The 21,225-nt window shown below is 38.2% G+C and overlaps 1 protein-coding gene across 1 annotated transcript in view; it reads right to left on the bottom strand.

The window, feature by feature from the left end:
* Positions 1–3,297: 3,297 nt before the first annotated feature.
* LOC124125291 (deleted in malignant brain tumors 1 protein-like) overlaps positions 3,298–21,225 on the bottom strand; it is an 87,048-nt gene continuing 69,120 nt past the window's right edge. Inside the window, exons 5-6 of the mRNA XM_048398135.1 lie at positions 4,967–5,133; positions 3,298–3,857 (exon numbers count right to left, since the gene is read on the bottom strand). Coding sequence (XP_048254092.1) covers positions 3,708–3,857; positions 4,967–5,133 — 317 coding nt within the window. The 3' untranslated portion in view covers positions 3,298–3,707. The remainder of the gene's footprint in view (positions 3,858–4,966; positions 5,134–21,225) is intronic.

Below are 21,225 nucleotides of genomic sequence, written 5' to 3'. Positions count from 1 at the left end.
ACGGTACTTGGAAAACCGACGGGCTGGTTGTTTTCAACACACAAAAACATCATTGCATTTGGAATTCCTGTCGTTTGTAATATCAAATGGTTCTGGTGTATGTTCAACTGTCACATCCGTAATACTGCTTCAAAATGTCCATTATTTTATTTCTAAAACTCTGTTAATGGGCCATAATAACAACCCACCACCATCTACGACTTCGTCTGATATGCTTCGTCTGAGTCATCCTTTCAGTCGGTATGGTATAAGGATAGTAACGGAAATGAGGTTACCTTGCAGAGTATCGAACTTTGATAGAAATCAGTTAAAGGGGTTAGGGATCATAAACCCTTTAATAAAAATGACTTGTTATTGAACGTGAGTGATTGTGTCTGTTCTCTGCCTATTTTCCATGATTCTGAAAGCTCGAGTTTTGTACCACAATCAACTTTGGGGGGCTCTGACGTCATTCTCGGTCGTGGTATGATTGTCATTTTCAGTGTTGATTATGTTTATATATTGATCTTCTCAATACACTTTACTTCATGCATGTATGTTTTGTTGTTTTTGAGCAAGAGTGATTTCAAACTCTTGTAAAGTTTCTTTTGGACGTCAGTTTAGTAATAATAAACAAAATCCACTGCCATTATTCATGTGTATATACTGTACATATTCAATCTTAAAACCGACAGCTCAGCACAAAACAAATTCAACACTTATGATATTGATTATGATAAAGCTTTTAACTCCCAGGCCTGTGCAATCCACATCTTTGGCTAGTCTGCTATATGCACCAGAGGATGTTACGAATCACATAGCCGCATACCGTACAAACCAAGCCAAGCTCAGCACAAACCAATTTCAACACTTCAAAGTGACTTTAATACAGATGTTACCGTCAGTGCAGTCACCCTTCTAATCCGCTAAGTGCATTAGACCATAATAAGTACCAGATGCCTCAATCACTTACCTGTCAATATCGTGAGCGTGACATTTGTAATATTTGCCATGTTTTTTCCTGAATCTTGTCGAGCACATTAGTGTCTAAAGGGACATGTGATTTCATTGGTTTTATCAAACAGGACAAGATCAGGTTAAATGTCCTTGAAAGTCAGAGGCTGTATACGAGCCTATTCAAAGGAATTTTTAATTTGTCATTTTCCATGACGCCAAATATATGCTCCACAAAAAAAGTTCCTGTGACACCAATATTTTAGTATATTTCACAAACAAGTAAAGTTTGGTTTTTAATATTGTGGTACATGCACGGAGTCAAGTCACAAAAACGTAACTGCTACAGAAAAGCATGCATTCCATGCAAAAGTTGACTTTTATGCAAGCCCCATGCATTTCACTACCCAAGGATGGGTATAAAACATGTGAGTTAACGGGATTCCATATGCAACAATCACTCAGAAAAACAGAAAAAAAATTACAAAATGCCACGCCTGTCCGAAAATGAGCGTCTGCGAGCCATTGGTATGCTTGAATCAGGATCGAGTCAACGTGATGTTGCAAGCCACTTGAACGTCAACAGAAACACAATTCGTGTTTATGGCAAGATTGGCAACAGACGAATGCAGTCAGAGACCATCCTCGGAGTGGCAGGCCACGCGTAACCAATAATCGACAAGACAACTGGATTCGAACAACACACCAACGAAATCGATTCCAGCCAGCAACAGTGACTGCAGCATCCCTGGCCTTCGACGAATATCTTCACAAACCGTACGTCGCCGCCTCAGATGTGCAGGGATTTTCGCCAGAAGACCCGCCAGACGTCCCATATTGACAAGAAACCACCGTCAAGCACGTCTACAGTGGTGCAGACAGCATCTACGCTGGACGGCCATGCTATGGGGACAAGTTCTATTCACTGACGGGTCTCATTTTCACCTCAGCCACAGTGATGGACGGATTCGAGTGTACCGACGTCGAGGTGAACGTTACGTCAATCATTGTGTCATGGAAGAAGATCGGTTCGACCCGTTTGATAGTGGAAGAGGGGAATCTCAATGGACAGCTCTACCGCGACGAGATCATAGGCCCTGTTGTTCTACCGTTTTTGCGTTGTCATAGCCCAGGCATTACCTTTCAACATGACAACGCCCGGCCTCATATTGCTCGACTTGTTCAGGATTCTCTTCAACAAAACAACGTGAATGTCATCTCCTGGCTGGCTCGCTCCCCTGATCTCTCACCAATCGAGCACATGTGGGATGAGATGGATCGGCGTTTTCGACGTCAACAACGTGTTCCACAGACACTTCAGGAACCTCGAAACATGCTCCAGCAGATATGGACAGATATCCCACAGGACTTTGTGCGACGCCTGGTCCATTCCATGAGACGAAGATGTGTTGCATTTTCTGAAGTCAGTATGGCAAAGTAAACCATTTGAATTTTTACAGGGAATCTTTATCTGTTGCAAACCGAAATTGTTTCAGATTTGGTAAAAAACATAACTTTGCATTAAATCTTATTCAATGTCAGAGGAACTTTAGTTGTTCAGTACATAATCTGGGTCCTACCATGCATGGACCTCTGTGTCCAAACTACAATAAAAAAGTGATCGAGCCACTCCATAATTTTGCTTAAGATACTGTGTTTGTGCCAAAGCTGGGCATCCTATGACAATCAAGTGAACAACTGCCACATATTGCATCTCAAAAATCAACAACATGCAATATATATATATATACATATGCTCTCTCATCCTATCATTCATTCACGTGATAAATGAGTAGGCAAATACTCCGAAATGGTTTGTTCCTCATATGAAAGAAGTTGACATTCCTAAATCTCATATGATAGAAGTTGACATTCCTAAATTCTCTCTCTGATTAACCCGTGACGTTTCCGGGTTAGAATAGGTCTTCAGCAACCCATGCTTGCCGTAAAAGGTGACTATGCTTGTCGTAAAAGGCGACAAACGGGATCGGGTGGTCAGGCTCGCTGACTTGGTTGATGCATGTCATCGTTCCCTATTGCGTGGATCGATGCTCATGATATCAATCACTGGATTGTCTGGCTCAGACTCGAATTTTTACAGACCGCCGTCATGTAGCTGGAATATTGCTGAGTGCGGCGTCTGAGGGGTACACAAAGTATGTGATCTAGACTACCAGGTGTCGGACTTCCATTTCAAGTGGAATTCTCGGTGGTTGAGTGGGCTAGATTGCTGACTTTTATGCGCTAGCAATAAGGTGCCTCATTCTGAGAGTGTGGGTTCAAAACCTGGATGGGGCTCAACCCCAAAAGTACTCAAATGTGTACTGTACTGAGAAAACGCAACCCAAAATAGCATTTGTTGTAGAAGTAAATAGTTTTTAGAAAGTCGGGTTGCATATGTCTTCACACTTCAGCAGTCCGCTCTGATATAAGTATGTACCAAAAAGATACACCAGACAGTACGCATTTGCATGCAAACACTGAAAGGATTCCACTTTTTCCAGGCTTGATTTCGCAAACTTATGTTCCGATCATCTCTTGGCCATAGACAATAAAGCGAGTATGCTGAAGATACCTTGCAACGTAAGATTACCCATGTCAATTTGCATGAGCCGCAGACGTTTTGAAAGAGCACAATGCACAACATGTTTTTACAAACAATGTGTACATAGGCAACTGTGACAACGACAACCAAATGTCAAAAATAAGGTAGTAGTGAAAAGAAGTGAAAGGAGACAAGTACGAAGTAAACAAAAAAACAAAGGAGTACATGTCTACATACCTGTCCACACGGCCTTAAATCCTTCCTTAACATCCCGACCATCCGTAGTAAAGACAACCCGGTAGTAGGCAGCTGCCTGGACAATGTAGCCCCGTCTGTTTCCACTTAGCTGGACAAGGAGGTTGTTGGAGGCATCATAAACCTGCAATTTATAAATGAAGGGTTGAGTCCAATTTTGACGACATCCCAATTTGCCTAAAAACTAATTGTAGGCAAATTTGGATTGACAAACACTCCTACAGAGATAATGAGCATGACTCTTACATGTGTGATTACTATAATGATCAAAAATCAAAATAGAATGTTTGAATTAAATATTAACATTATAATGTATGCCATGTGTGTAACTACTGAAGACTAAGTTATTGGAAACATGTCAATTTTACCTTTGTTTTTACAGTAGCAGTTATTGTTCTAAATAACCAAAAGTTATACACACTCAGATTGATAACAACATAATCACATAATGTACCCATCCACACAGCACCAGTAAACACATCTACAATCACAACATTTGAACAAATGTTTACACATGCAATGGAAGATTTTTTGCCAATTAATCTACCCTTAAGGCCCACTGGCCAAGCCCTTCCAAAACTTAAACCCACAGCGCATGTGGCACACTTGCAAGCAGTACGTGATTCTTTAACACTTAAAGATGGTTAACCAGTGCAGCCCTCACCTTTATTGGTAACGTTCAACGTGAGCGATGTTTTCAGGTGATCGTTCATGTTCAGTTCTTTCCGGTTTTGCAGTCGGGATTATTAGTGTTTTTCCTGATTTTTACATTTCACGATTTAAGACAAATTATATAGTTTAGTTGTGTACGTACCCATGGGTACGTCGTATTATCGCTGCATGTAAAGTTTGTCGGACAAGAGTGATTTTGGACAGCAACACAAGTATTTAGTAGGAATAATACTGAAAGACAACAATATTCATGAAATTGTGAAGGAACTTGGCCTGACAAATTATGTCATCAACGACATATTATTATGTATGGAAATAACTAAAATCATGGTATTTGTGATATAGATGGTTGAGTATAAAAAATGCGTATGGATGTTCAGTGACTGTTTGCTGCCATAATGTTTGCCATAGTGATTGTGTAATCGTGAGCCCTTCAAAATTCTTCCTGTTTTCTGCTTGTAAAAGTATCTTCTAAAATATTCTTTAATCTGGTACATTTACTTGCATGCTTCATTCAATATTGGTTCTAATTGTTTCACAAAGAACACAATGTTTACATACCTTGACAACATCATACCCTACTTCCGTATTGAAATCTTCAAACACGAGAGAGACCAATGTCTCTCCTGCATCAATGATGTAGGTACAGTACAGGCCGTTGTTGTAATTGCCAGGGTAGTTTGGTGAGGAGAAAAAGCCAGACGAACCCGTGTAGCGCTCACCGCATCCTGTAGTAGAAACAATAAGGCGTGTGTACATGTGCTTGTTTATCATGCATCTTCTGATCAAGAAATCAGTGAAATCAAAAACTGTCGTGTGCGAATGGGTAAAAGGTGAAAACTTTGGTCCAAATCGTAACAAAATCACTTTATATGTGGAAAGATATTTTCCTCTGCCAAATTCAGCATAATTAAGATAATAAAGAATATGTTACTCAAAGTGTAAGAAAGGTTTTGTCCTTATCTCACTAAAAAGAAATAACTTTTTTGAGGATGAATTATACATCATACTTATGTGTGACAGATAAACTGTCCAACTTGCACACATATCTCAAAGCAAACTCTGTGAAATGCGCTACTTATACCATCACCTCTGAAGATATTGCTATATCACAATTGCCTATATTTGAGTAACACTGAGTAACAACAGTTTCTGTCTGTCTGCCTGTCTGTCCATCTGTGACCATAAACATATACAGATGTAGTACCTGCACGGTTCATGTATTATGGGACTATGACCTCTCATATGAAGAAAATGTATGTCTGTCAAAAAATAAAAATCAGTCAAAGTACCTGGCGGATAAACAGTAAATGATACCAATTTATCAGTTAATGGCCAAAATGAACAACTCTATGTAGGTAGCAGTGACACCTGTAGTCGTTGTTCAGAGTTGGATCTCTTAGTTGTCCTAGGATCTGCTGATCATGAATTTGAATCCAAGATTTGAACTCAATATAAGCCATGATCGATCAACTCTAGTTTGAAAAATGTAATATGACGTTTATGACCAGGTTCACTTTTGACACACAGTGGTGTAAATAAATACTGTTCTAACCAGCGTAGGTACCAACTCACACACTCCCCATGTTAATATGATTGTGCCAAATTTAACTATTTAAACATTAGACGCTTTTCCGTCGTTCTCAATTGTTTCCGCTTACACAAAAGCACATCGAGATTTTCCAACCTGATAATGTTATATTAGCAGTACAGTTTAGTTTCAAGTCACATGACGAAAACAGGGAAGAATAACTTGTAACGTTGGATTACAATTTATGTGTACTACTAAACTACTACATGTTAACTACTACTTTTTTCCGTACTGGAACATTTACTGTCTCTTTTCCTAAATAAAATTCAGGTTTCTTTAAAATTAAATAGTCATCATAATAATAAGATAGGATCTGTAGGTGTCCTTATTATATTAACTACACAATATGTACAAAATCCAAAAAAGGACTGAGAAAATTAGGTCGATATCACAATAACAATGAACGGTCAGCAGACTCTCAAAAATAATATAAAGGTCATTTAAATGTTGGACTTTCTAAAGAAAATCCATACAGTGCATCTATTTCTATGGGACGTTTGGGACATAAACATACCTAGCCTTTAATGAATTTGAGGTGAGCGTTGGGACAGTTTTCAAAATGTACAAATATGGATAGTCAATGCTTAAAAGTGTGAACAACATTTAAGGGTACCGGAATATAACAACAGTAGTCTGTCAGACTAAAAGGTATACCACATGAGGTAGTCCTGGTGAGGTTTATGTAGTCCACCAAAATAAACAACATTAATAGATCAATTGTTACGGATACTGAACAGATTACGAGCAGTAGCTCACCAACTATTTTTCTGACATAGTACAGTTGACTCCCTGTTAGGCCATTCAATGAGTGCAGCAACCGAAAGAGCAGCCAAGCCGACCATAACCACTCAATGTGTTCCATTAGTTTCTTATTCTTGTTTATTGTTTGTTGTATACTTCCAAAGAACATCAGAGGTAGTTAGGCATAATTCCCAGTGACCGGGTTAAACAATTCAACACCATTATTTTTTTATCAGTCTAAATAACCTAAACATTTCATGTGAGACCATGAAATCACCATTTTTCAGATTCAGGTTTAGATTCAGTTCATTCAGAATTCAAGGCCATCTGACCCATAGTATATTAAACATATCTAACATTTACAGGTGCAGTTTAATATCCCCTTTGATACAAAGAACTTTTTACAAACATTTTGTGTATTTGAAGTTTGCTGCAGCCACTATGGAATTAAAATTAGCTGTATAGTCTACTGCATAATATGGGTAATATAATCACATATGACTTTCAACTTCAAATGATCATACAATTCACATTTAACTTTACAGAACTTTTGTACACATTGCAATAACATTGCAAATATATTCAACGTATATTCGGAAACATCACCATTAGAAAAACTAGAAAAATAATACCTTGAATAAAAGTGCCCTTAACACAATGGTACTATAAGCTAATAGACGATCCTTTGACTGTTTAAAAAATAATCAACTAAAAACCTTATCAGTGTCTGCAAACCTCGAACTTATCTAAAGCCTTACTCACTTTGAAATCAAGTGAAATAGGAGAATCTAGAATAGCTTCAGTAAGACCATCAGTATCACAACTATGGTCATTATCATTCTGTCCTTCAAGTGATTTCAATCAATACTACTTACTCCCTTTACACATATTACCAAAATAACAAAACGACTGGTGGATTTATATATTTGATGATGTGTTGAGAGCTTAACATCATTCTCTATCAAATGTGAACAAAAAATCGTCACTGTCGTGTACATGATTAATTAACTTGTTAATCACCTTGTCCTTATATATTATTTTTTTCTCAAGGTAACTAGGTAATATTCGAGGCTTAAATCAGATCCAGTTGTTCTTAGAACTGAAAGAAGTATATTTCACAAAAAACGAAAGATATTACACTCACTATCAAACCATTGACATTATGCTTCATTAACTTTACTTTCTTTTGTCATACGATCAGTGGCTTCACACAAAACACCAATAAATGCTTGTATAGCACCATCAACAATGGTCAAACAACCATTCATATGACACTACCTAAAAGTAAATTGTCTTCATGACTTACATTCAACACATAACGGAAATACTCGTTTTGGACATGTGGTGTGCGTGGTTGCACATGTTGGATGGGGAAGCGACCTGAATCAAATGAATGTTCATGATAATGGACAATGCTCTGAGTACGACCTCAAAAGAATGTCAAAACTAGACATATTGGGAAAAATACAGAGGAAAAAATTATACAGTCAATCACGCTTTTGCCTGAGGAAAACACTGAAACACTGCGACCGTTCATAATAAACCAGCTTAGTGTTGCATCTATCTCAAGTAAGATATGACATATTTGTAGATGATTTTATCATACAAACGATGCTTCTGGTTAATAAAGACGAACAAACTTTTCATGCACTATATTCAATGCTATCATCCTTTGCACTTGTTCTGGCGTTCATGAAACCCCTCATCATGATATAAACATCACCAATATTTATCAGAACTGGCAACAAAAACGTAATTCCATATTTGCAAGATTTGGTATGATACCATGTAGATCCTATAGGATTAACGTAAATAAATGCTAAAAAGACATCCTTATCATCCTACTAATTTATCAATAATATCATAGTAGTAGTATTTAATAATCTCATATTTTTCTTAACTTCATCAAGGTTTATTCAAATAATGATTTATACACACCATTACGCCACCATAAAGCCCTCAATTTGTTGATATCCTAGAACCAAGTGTAAATTGTATATCCAAAAACATAAAGAAAATGGTCAAAATCATCAATCCAAATTTTTATTAAACTGATGACGTTATACTGTGCCCGGCAGCTGTCTGAAAAGTAACAACTAGTAAATGTGCAATTCTGTATGTAATGAGTCAACAGTTGAATGTTCTTTAAGAAGCATACATTGTTTACCCACTGAATGGTTTTCGAATCCTGGCCCGGAAATTAACCCGTTCCCCAATGGAGTCTAGGTCCAACTTCTTTCCATAAAAATTGTAAAAAATAAAAATTCGTAAAAAAATATATCAAAAGGCACCACTTCAGTATGTGCCTGATAGATTTGCCAAGTTTCGATCAAATACACTGAATGGTTTTCGAATTCTGCCCCGAAACGAACCCCATCCCCAATTGAGTCTAGGTCCAACTTCATTCCATAAAAATTTTAAAAAATATAAATTAGAAAAATCCCCAAATATCAAAAGGCACTACTTCAGTATGTGCCTGATAGATTTGCCAAGTTTCAATCAAATACACTGAATGGGGTTCGAATTTTGCCCCGGAAAAGGAAATGGTTACGGACGGACAGACGGACAGACAGACAGACGGACGGACAGACAGACTGGCTGATCGCTATATCCCCCGCATTATATGCCGGGGGATAAAAACAACAAGGTCAAATATAAGTCATACAGTTGGCTGAAATGTTGGGAATGGCCACACCCTTATTTGTCAGTACCTGATTGAGGCTTCACCGATTCTTCGACGCTAGATGCGATTTGCAGAGCACATGCATTGTTGTAATCTGTATATGGAGATCGACTTCGCATTCTGTTATCATAAGGATGATGACGTGCGCATTTATTAGATGATAGATTTTCAACGACCACCATTCATATAATATCCATGTTAATTACAAAATTTCTTTAACGAATCATACCACTATAAAGCTTAGATTTTGAATTGAGTTGACAAATGCCCAAGGCTTCCTTTCGGAAGCATAACTTAATGTTTCGTATTTCTGGCATGCCTTGCTCTTGAATCTGTCGCGCGCAGTGCAGCGAGATTTGCTGATTAGTCAGTTTTAGGATATGTAACATGTTAATTGGATTCGGACCCGCGCCAAGAAATCAACCCAAACCACGTTACCAAGTTTATTGAGATAACATATCCCTCCGCTATGCACAGTTACCTCTATCGGATAATGGTTTGTGTTTCATTTAGTTATAACAGTAACTAATTTTGTAATGTGAAGTTTACATGATATATACCGCTTTTCCATAGGACGAGCGGTGGGTCACATGACGTTTTTCACGTGACTGCATTCTTGAAATGACGTGAACACTGACTACTTTCACATTCCTGGGGAAAACCCTGGGAATTCCCTGGTGCTAAATCACACACAAGCGTTTTTTCTCATCATTTAGACCCTTTACTTTTAAACGTAGCATCCATGAATAACCCATCCTAGAGAGAAAAAAAAGAAGAAAAAATCCCCAAAATCCAAACTATCGTAGTGACAATCTACAGCAATCTATGAATTTACCTTAGTATATATTTGGCACATCTTTACAATCACCTTTCAATGATGGACCAATTGATCAGTGATGACAAAGGCTTGAAATCGCTACAGGTTAATTAACAACTTCGGAAAGATCTCCCGTCACGTTTATCGTCTGACCCGTGAAGATTCCGTGGTAGAATAGGTCTTCAGCAACCCAGGCTTGCCGTAAAAGGCGACTTTTGCTTGTTGTAAAAGGCGACTAACGGGATCGGGTGGTCAGGCTCACTGACTTAGTTGATGCATGTCATCAATCCCAATTGCGTGGATCGATGCTCATAATATTAATCACTGGATTGTCTGGTCTAGACTCGAATATTTACAGACCGCCGTCATATAGCTGGAATATTGCTTAGTGCAGCCTTAAACAACAAACCAACCAACCAAACAACGTTTATCATGTCAGCCATTTTTACGGATTGTACTTGATGTAAAAGTATCACGACACTCTGTCATTGTGATTGACTTACTGAAGTAATTCTTAACAGACCTTCTCATCCAATGAGGATATTTTTTTGGAATACAATCCATGTAAACAAACTAAAACAGATGTTCCTCACTTTTGGGGGAACTATTTTATTCCGGAATGGACTATCACAGCTAATAGTAAGTCAAGGCACCATGCGTGTATATCATCTGTTATTATATGTGTTTAACAAATATGGTTTGGGGTGTTAATAAAATACACTGACGCAAGTATATTATAATCAAATCAAGTGGATAATTGAATATGTTTATTTTACATATTACATAATATCACAACACAAAATTTGGACAGTTACAGTCAAACACTACGGTGATCGCATTAAACACCACTTTGAAAAGTATATACGGTATATCAGACTAATGTGGGATAAAAATCCCCCCAAAGAGTGGTTCAGGCCATCCAATGGGTGTTCGCGAAAAGATGAGCGTATCCTGCCACACAGGTGGCACCCGTCACAAACACATGCAAGAACAAGTAAAATGTTCACCTGAACAAATCACGGAAACACACATTGATGCCCGTCCTCACTATTACCGAGCATGTAAATTATATTGTCCGTCAAAAACATGGACGATCATAAACAATATGTTCCTACAGGTAATACATGTCATACATTTGACAAAATGTATTAACTCAGCGCATCATTGTTAACCACAGCATATAATCTCGGCATGCAGATGAACTCATCACCCACCCATGATAATCCTTCTTGAAGAGCTATGAAATCAGAAGCTGCTATAGCGCATTTTTACACTTTATCTTTTAATTGGCATGTTAGACTTCTATTTCATTGACACCCTTACAAAAACAAGCAAAACATGTCAAAATTAACCAAAGCGCGACTATTCGAGAACGCAACATTTTGGCCATTTGTCGCATTGCCGCGTTGTCGCATTGTCGCTCTTTGAATAATCTTTTTCTATATTTTACAAAAGGGCTAAAAGGGCGAGATTTTCAATGTCAAAATATGTCTCGTTGTTGCACTGTCACCCCATCACAAAGGTGTATAAAAGGCGTAAAGTTCAGTTAAGGTTACAGTTAGGGAGCGGTTACCAAGTTACATCTGTCGTAGAAGTTCAACCTGATACATGTAATTCTTGAATTGAAAACACAAGTCCGTCCGCGAGTCCATAACGTTTTATTGTGAGCTTGGTGTTCAACTCCAAGTTCCAAACACATTGTACCTCATCAACAATCCACATACCTCCAGTGCAGTGATCGTCCGGAAGATCTTACTCTTGACCACATAAGACTGACAAGTGCAAGCCTGACCTGTGACCTCGTTACACCCCCATGAGGTGTTTGCCGAAAGAAGAGGGGTAGGAAATGTGTGCTCCAGCCCAGGGCGGAGCTCGCAACACACTGTATACTGCATGTTGTATACAGTAAATTGCACTTGATATACTGTATACTGCATGTGATACTGATTTGTGGAAAAGTTACAACTTTCAAGATTCAAGATTCAATTTGCATTTATTTCATATACAACAGAACGCCGTCATATATTACTGGATTACTGCTGGAAGCGGCGTTAACACAATTTGTTTTCATAATGGAGCGCTGCAGTCATTTGAAATAGAACCATATACATGTGTAGTACCAACGCAATCACTCTGTTTCGAATATTTAGCAGCAAAAATATATATCAACCAGGTGTGAGGAGAGATATAAGATTTTATTAAGCAGTCAATTAGGGATGACGAAGGACCCCTCACTGATTAGGTTCTTGTTTATTTAGGAGCAGAGTTGGCCATGTTAGATGATAAAACCAAAATCCAGGAGCTCCGGTGGGGGGCAAACTGGTCTTGTTATTGTGTGGTATGAGCTGTGACATAGGCCCAAGAGAATAAAGTAAAACATGAGGCCAACGCAGGGCTAAAATGATTGGGAAAGTCTAGATTTCCACAGCTCTAGCCTGAAATTAAGAATTGTTCTGTACTCCTTTTTAATTTAATTATTTTTATTTTGTAGACATGGATAGATCAACGAGGAAAGAAACTGATGGAATATTTATATCGCATGTCACCAATGATCCAGTTAAATTTATCACACAATAACGTATTAGGATTTGATAGTACAAAGGGCATGATCGTGTACATGTTCACTGTAGTAATGTACATACTAGTCAACTTGATTATAATGTTTCTTATAGTAAGCACATCATCAACGATTACTATATGATATCCTCACAATGGACGATAATTCGAAATTCTTATTCCAGCTATAAATAGCTTCAACAGGGACAGTACCGGTGTCAGTAAAAAATTTGTAGTTAAAAATATGTATCTACAAAATATATATGTATTAAGCAAGTCCCACATTCTTCCTTAAAAGATAAATGCTAAGCATTTCCTCTATATGTATTTATATATGTAAATATTGTATTAATGTCAACGCTGATGCAGTGAACGTACTATGGACCTGATGCTAGAATAACATCTAATCTCTGAAATGAACATATTTTACAGTAAAAAACCCAGTTGTTAAACAATAGTTATAAAATATGATAAAAGGAGCCAAGAGACTTTCTTCATTTTGCCAAATTTTGGGCTGTATTGGACATATTTGTTTCGGGGACTGTATGACAGACGAACCTAATGCTTTTAAGTATAAAGATAAGGAAGTATAGCTGTTGTATATATTCAAATATGTTTGTGATTAACCGACCTTGAAAAATATTAAAGGATGAGTGGTAACTTTTTATGTCATAATTTCAAATTAGAATGATAGCACATCAGGAAGGCATGGTACTTTAATATACGTATCTTGTTAGCCCAATAGTTTTTTTTTAAGTAAGGGCAACATGTATATCGAGAGTTTATGTTTGGTGCGTGACTTATCAACCATTACTGTCAGAAAGTGTGCATATTCTGTTTATCGGCAATAAATTGTTCTCTTTGATTTATGGCATAGCTGTCTTATATCATTAAATGTCAATTTCTCATAACTTAATCATGACGTATCCCTGTCATAACCAATCATGTAGCAATAGCATACACAAATATCGTTGACTTCGACAAAGAATAGTGCCATGATATATGATTATCCTTTGGTGTGCAATATTTCTGGTTGATAAATCTAACATGTGCTTACTTTTAAGAATAGCTACTATACATATTTATATCACTTTATCAGGTTTAATAATACAAGTGAACCTAAATGTATGTATTTGGTATGATTCTTTAGTTGCTGAGTGCGGCATTAAACAACAAACAAACAAAACATAATATCTTAAAGAATTATGTTAACAATGTTGATGCTAAAAAATAATCTCCACAATCTCCATACCTCTTTCTCTATGAATAATATGAAATCATAATAGCTATTTTTAATAATCTGAAGAAATAATAATGACAATAATATCATAATGATATCATCATTATTTATGTTGTGCTTGACTGAGGGAGGGCGGTATTCCTCCGTGTGGGTCCTCCTGCTAGGCAATATGGGACGGGAACACTGCAGGGGGTGAGGGGAGTTAAGTTGATGGTACAGACAGATAAGAGAGGATCATTTTACAAATGTGAATTTTCTTGCCACAAAGGAAGAGGCGAAAGCTGAAACTTGGTGAGATTTACAGGGCAAAGGCAGTTATTTCTAGTTTCTCATGACTCTCGAGGATACATTTAAGAAAACAATAAATGTGTGTGTGTTTGTGTGCGTGCGTGCGTGCGTACGTGCGTGCGTGCGTGCATGCGTGCGTGCGTGCATGTGTGTGTGCGGGTGAAGATAAAGAAGAATTATACAGCATAAAAATGACTACGTAGTTCAGGTAGATATGTAGAATGCCAGGCCAGTATGACCTTTGAGACACTACATTTCCAGTCATTAAATTGCGATAAACCATTTATTGAGTACAAAAACACATTAAGTGAGTGAAACAAAAGACATCAGTACCGGCACACCAAGTCCCCCAACCCAAAGTCTGCATGTATCAATACTCAAACCTGCCACATCCTCAACCACGTAACTTACTTCACAATCATCTCACTGCATGTTCGCCAACCCTCGTATCAAATTGCACGCACGCACGCAAACACACATCGCATTCATCTTTTCCCACCATATCCCTTCAGTCATCTTATTATGTCTATGTCAGCCATCATAGATCTATACGCATGCTTACATACATAATGGATCCTCCCACCATTCCCCAACATCCATCGAATGATAACTATATCCGCCCTCATGTATCAGTATTCGCGCTTACATACATACACCATCCTACCATTCCCCTACATCCATCGCACTATAACTATAACTATAACCACCTTTATCCATCCGCACTAATGTTCACATTGCATTGCATGCATCGAATTACACGTTTGAAATATCGTAAATGTTTTACAAAATGTACATATCAAATATCAGCAAACAGAGAATATTATAACGCAATAGATTAAATCCGTCAAAACATCACAGGAAGAAGGGCAGCCTGGAATTTTACAATGGCATCAGAATGCACTAAGAAGTTCAACTGGTCAGGTGGTGAGAGTTTACGAAAATTACGCTAAACTTCAGTTAAAGATCTCCATTACGAATATCTAAATAATAAAGATCACAGCTTGCTATAAAGTGTACTTCATTCCTGCAGGACCGCCTCTGTGGTCTAGTGGTAGAGCATCCGCCCGGAGAGCGGAAGGTTCGGGGTTCGATCCCCGGTCGCGTCATACAATTGAACACTTTCCTAATGGCATTAGGTGTTCAAAGACTTCGGCCATGGGAGCCGTGACGGGACTCAACCTAAAAAAGTACGAGAACCTGTACTTTACTCAGAAAGTATTATCCCAGACATTTACGGACATTGATGACGATTTGGTGGAGCTTTGCAACGCACACACTCAAAATGTGTGTGTGTGTGTGTGTGTGTGTGTGTGTGTGTGTGTGTGTGTGTGTGTGTGTGTGTGTGTGTCAATGTGGGTCTATTGTGTGTGTGTATATATATAACGGGATGGTGGTTCGAGTTGGATAAGCATGTTAACTAAGCATGTTAACCAGGAATATCCACAGGGGAGACTTAAAAGGGGATCGGGTGAACACCTCGTAGTCATCAGACCAGACAACGTTGGTCTTTGACTGATTGTGGGGTAAAACACACTTATTCATTTACTTTTATTGGAAATTGAATGTTCAACCTAATTGTTTTTGATAAACACGTAATATATTTTTAAAGAAATAAAACACTGACTAATAACTTCAACTTTATGTGAGCACGAGTAGCTCTATTGGAGTGAGTTGAATAAGCGTTTATAAAGTAGTAAACTTCTTCACAACCGTGAAACTATGAATTGACTTTATTGGGTAATCCAAGAAGAGATAGTGACCTAAAATAGCCAAATATCATACAATTTCACTTGTCCACCATTATGGATGCAAGGCGAAAACATTTCAGTGCGTTTGAAGTTACTGAGAATGCCCCCTGCAGAGTAGGACGAACATTCTGCGGTGGAGCAGAGGAGTTGACCAGAGGCCATCAGCAGTAATCAAACCTCACAGCATTGGTCTTTGACTGACTGTGGCGTCAAAACAAACTCATTCATTTACTTGTATTGAATGTTCATCTTAATTGTTATGGATAGTCGCAGAGTCAGATCCAACAAGTATTTGTCACAGAGTGACGAAATATCCCCGCCATATACACCATAGTACCAAATATGAAGACAATCCAGCGATTAGTTCTTGAGATATTGTGGCAACACCGTTTTCCAGCTCCAAAAACAGATTTGCCTGCTGTGACCTTGAAAATGGAGTCAAGGTCACCAAATCTGACAGGTGTCTGCGGTGTCTGTATATACACCATAGTTCCAAATATGAAGACAATCGAGAGGTTTAGTTCTTGAGATATCGCGGCAACACCGTTTTCCAACTCCAAAAGCAGATTTGCCTGCTGTGACCTTGAAAATGGGGTCAAGGTCACCAAAACCGACTGGTGTCTGCGGTGTCTGTATATACACCATAGTTCAAAATATGAAGACAATCCAGTGTTTAGTTCTTGAGATATCGCGGCAACATCGTTTTCCAACTCTAAAAGCAGATTGTCTGCTGTGACCTTGAAAATTGGATCAAGGTCACCAAAACCGACTGGTGTCTGCGGAGTCTGTATATACACCATAGTTCCAAATATGAAGACAATCCAGTGTTTAGTTGTTGAGATATCGCGGCAACAAACAGGTGGGACGTACGGACGGACGTACGGACGGACGGACGGACGTACGGACGGTCGTGAATACTATATCCCCCGCTTCGCGCTTTCGCGCGGCGGGGGATAATAAGCGTCGAGCAGGAACACCAGCGTAAGTCAGTACAAGATTGAAAACTGCCCCATAATTATGTATGACAGGCTAGTCGGGTATAACATGTATATGTGAAAACAAAGTTATTTAAATGAAGAGCAAAACTGATAAAAGTTACCAATAAACGTGTATAAGTGTTATATCGTCACTGCAAAAATAATGTGTGTTTGTCTTTAGTATTAACATTCAAATACGTTATATCTGTATTAGCGATATTGTCTACGCTCCACCGCTGCGTAAGCGATTGCCTTACTATCTCGTAGTATAAATATTTCTGAAGACATCACAATACAGTTTTTATGATGCATCATGTCAGCATCAGCGCTTGAATAACAACCTTGTTTGTGGGTGTTTCAGTTGTTGAAACTGCTGCTCTTGATATTGTTTATTAAACTTTGATACTATGAACAATAGAAGGTTATATGAAAGTATGACTTTAGAACGGTAACATGCGTAAATGTATATATGATGTTTTTATAGGATGACATATAATTAGAACAATGAGTAGTTCAATTTAAATGGAGTTACCTGTTTGCTTCAAAACTATACAGTTTCAGAGACTAAGCATTAGTTTGAATAGACATCACCAGTTTGGAATTTGAAACTAATCTGTTTACATTTTCAGGACACTGCTTACGTGTTATGTACAAATGAAAAAGTAGAATCCAGTCAATTAATGTCCAAATAACGTCATTTTTCCGTCAAAACGACGTTTTTGTGTTTGCGGTGTTTTGTGTGTTTACATATGTCCAGCCGGAGAGATTGCCCTGGTATGATAACAGAGATAGACAAAATGGGGTCGAGATTTTGCTGTATTTTTTATTGAGTTCACTGGAAGAATACCCAGCTGTTACTTCTAATCTGTTTACAGTAACAGGACACTGCTTAAATGGCATGTACAAAGGGGAAAGGAGAATCACGTCAAATAGCCGGACGAACCTTAAAACTTTTTATAAACATTAAAATAAGCAATATCCGAAAATGTATATGCACATAATATCTGGCAATATACAACAAGATCACCTTCTACCAAAATAAGTTTTAAAAGCTGGTTGAAATGCATTAGCGCCTGTGAACTATGTTCACTGGACCTTTAAGTAATGGTCTAATTGCAGCACTAAAATAGTTAGTACTGGTCTTGTTTTGCCATCTGCAGTTTATGATAGAATACGTAACTGTATTCGTAATGAGTAAGGATGAGACATATGGACGAACAACTTCTTTATAACAATTAGGAGTGTCATTTCGGTGTAGGTTCTAACACTGTTATCAAGCAAGTGAAGTACAGAATATGGTTGACAAGAATATATACAGGATAGGATGCAATGCAGTGTTTATACAGTTGAGTAGGTTTAAGATGCATTCACAGTTGTATTTGTAATGAGATGTGTTATAACTTAAACAATAATCAGAGAAGTAAGGGAGTTCTTGCTTTACTTAGATATCATTGAGAGCAGGGGTCACCATGAGGTATACTGAGAAGTACAGCACCAATCATCTGATGATCTGAGTAGTAGACTGGAGTCTTGAATGCTACAGCACTGGCATGATCAGTAAACAACAAGTCCAGTGTAGCTCCTAGACAGTGAGTTGAAGAGTGAATGAGTTGAGTCATTTTCCGCACATGAAAGAATCTTCAAGTTTGAGTTTTTCACTCAGATCACAGTTGAAATCCCACGTAACTAGGACATGTTCACATTCATGCTGCTTGGAGAGTTTCTTCATGAAATGAGAAAGTGAATGCGACAGCCGTGTCCATGACACTTTTGGAGGAACCTACACATAAGCAATGCAGAACTTGCCAACAAGAAAGGAAATGTATTCAATACTGCGAGATGACATTACATCACATAGCAGGACACTGTTCTTGAAACTTTTTGAAACATACACAGCAATACCATGTGTTGTGTCTCCTGGATAGACTTTATATCCTGGCAGGTCTCTTACATTGTACTCATTGATGTGTGTTTCTGTGAAACACAAAACATCAAGCACACCAACAAACTTGTCCTTCTACACATCTTCGAAATGAGGGATCGAACATTCAAGTAAGCTACCTTGAGTCCATAACCATGAATGTTCTCTACAGGGTGTGTCGAGGTGGACAGTCTTTCATTCCGCAATCTAGTCATCTCATCCAATCCTTTTTTGTTTACTACAATTTTTTGTTCATCAAAACCTACAAGCTTTAGGCCTTTCATTGATTTGGCCCTACTGAGCATCGTATACACTTGACCAGGCTGGGCTTTAAATTTACTTCCTTGTACAACTGTCATGTTCCCAATCATCGGCTCATAGGCCCAACCTTGTGACTTGTGGATTGTGAGGGCCCATGCTAAAGTTCCTGGATACTGTTTTCTTTCAACCATGACAGATTTAGCATTGTCTGACACAGAACAAGGCTGTTACAGCAGTAATTGGTACTGCATGTTTCAAATTGACTGGACTTCGCTTTCTTGCATCAAGGCTTTGAGAGGAAATGGGATGGTACGGGTGTCCCGTTTCATGTTCCGGTACCCACTGTGAGGAAGTAGGTTGGTTCAGGTGCCACTGTTCATGTTACCACAATGCACTGTGATGAACTAGGCTGGTTCGGGTGCCACTTGTAAATTGTGTTTTCACAATAATTCACAATATACCTTGTCAAAGTCCCTTTGTCAAGTGGTATACATCTCAATTAGGTTATTATGGTAACGGTTCTCAGACAACCATGTGTAGATGTTTTTTTGTAGAATATGTAAACGGTTTCTGAGTTATGCTCTTGCTAAGGAAACATTTGTAAAGACTCCCAAACTATCAAAAGGCATGGTTTTCAAGATCTGCTCCGGAAACGAGGACTATCGCCATTTTTAGCCTAAGTAAAAGTCGTTGCCATGGAAACTCGAAAAATATTATTTTTTAAAATCCCAAACCATCAAAAGGCAACAGTTTACCACTAGACCCATCTATTTGCCAAGTTTGGTGAAGAAATATTGTATGGTTTTCAAGTTCTGCTCCGGAAACGAGGACTATCGCTATTTCAGTCTAGGTCAAAGTCGTTGTCTCGGAAAATCGAAAAACATTTTGTTCAAAAATCCTAAACAATCAAAAGGCCCCAGTTTTCCACTAGACCTATCTATTTGCCAAGTTTGGTGAAGAAATATTGTACGGTTCTCAAGATCTGCTCCGGCAACGAGGACTATCGTCATTTTTAGCCTAAGTAAAAGTCGTTGCCATGGAAACTCGAAAAATATTTTGTTTAAAAACCCCAAACCATCAAAAGGCAACAGTTTACCACTAGACCCATCTATTTGCCAAGTTTGGTGAAGAAATATTGTACGGTTTTCAAGTTCTGCTCCGGAAACGAGGACTATCGCTATTTCAGTCTAGGTCAAAGTCGTTGTCTCGGAAAATCGAAAAATATTTTGTTCAAAAATCCTAAACAATCAAAAGGCCCCAGTTCACCACTAGACCTATCTATTTGCCAAATTTGGTGAAGAAATATTGTACGGTTCTCAAGATCTGCTCCGGAAACGAGGATTACCACCATTTCCAGTCAAAGTCAAAGTCGTTACCATGGAAACTCGAAAAATGATGTTTTCAAAAATCCCAAACTATCAAAAGGCAACAGTTTACCACTAGACCTATCTATTTGCCAAGTTTGGTGAAGAAATATTGTACGGTTTTCAAGTTCTGCTCCGGAAACGAGGACTATCGCTATTTCAGTCTAGGTCAAAGTCGTTGTCTCGGAAAATCGAAAAATATTTTGTTCAAAAATCCTAAACTATCAAAAGGCCCCAGTTCACCACTAGACCTATCTATTTGCCAAGTTTGGTAAAAGATATATTGTACGGTTTTCAAGTTCTGCTCCGGAAACGAGGACTATCGCTATTTCAGTCTAGGTCAAAGTCGTTGTCTCGGAAAATCGAAAAATATTTTGTTCAAAAATCCTAAACAATCAAAAGGCCCCAGTTTTCCACTAGACCTATCTATTTGCCAAGTTTGGTGAAGAAATATTGTACGGTTCTCAAGATCTGCTCCGGCAACGAGGACTATCGCCATTTTTAGCCTAAGTAAAAGTCGTTGCCATTGAAACTCGAAAAATATTTTGTTCAAAAATCCTAAACTATCAAAAGGCCCCAGTTCACCACTAGACCTATCTATTTGCCAAGTTTGGTAAAAGAAATATTGTACGG

This window comes from Haliotis rufescens, unplaced genomic scaffold (genome assembly GCF_023055435.1).
Source record: "Haliotis rufescens isolate VD_foot unplaced genomic scaffold, xgHalRufe1.0.p SCAF_18, whole genome shotgun sequence".
Taxonomy (NCBI): Eukaryota; Metazoa; Mollusca; class Gastropoda; order Lepetellida; family Haliotidae; genus Haliotis; species Haliotis rufescens.
Note: the sequence above shows the minus strand (reverse complement) of the source record. Positions and strands in the feature narration are given on the sequence as shown.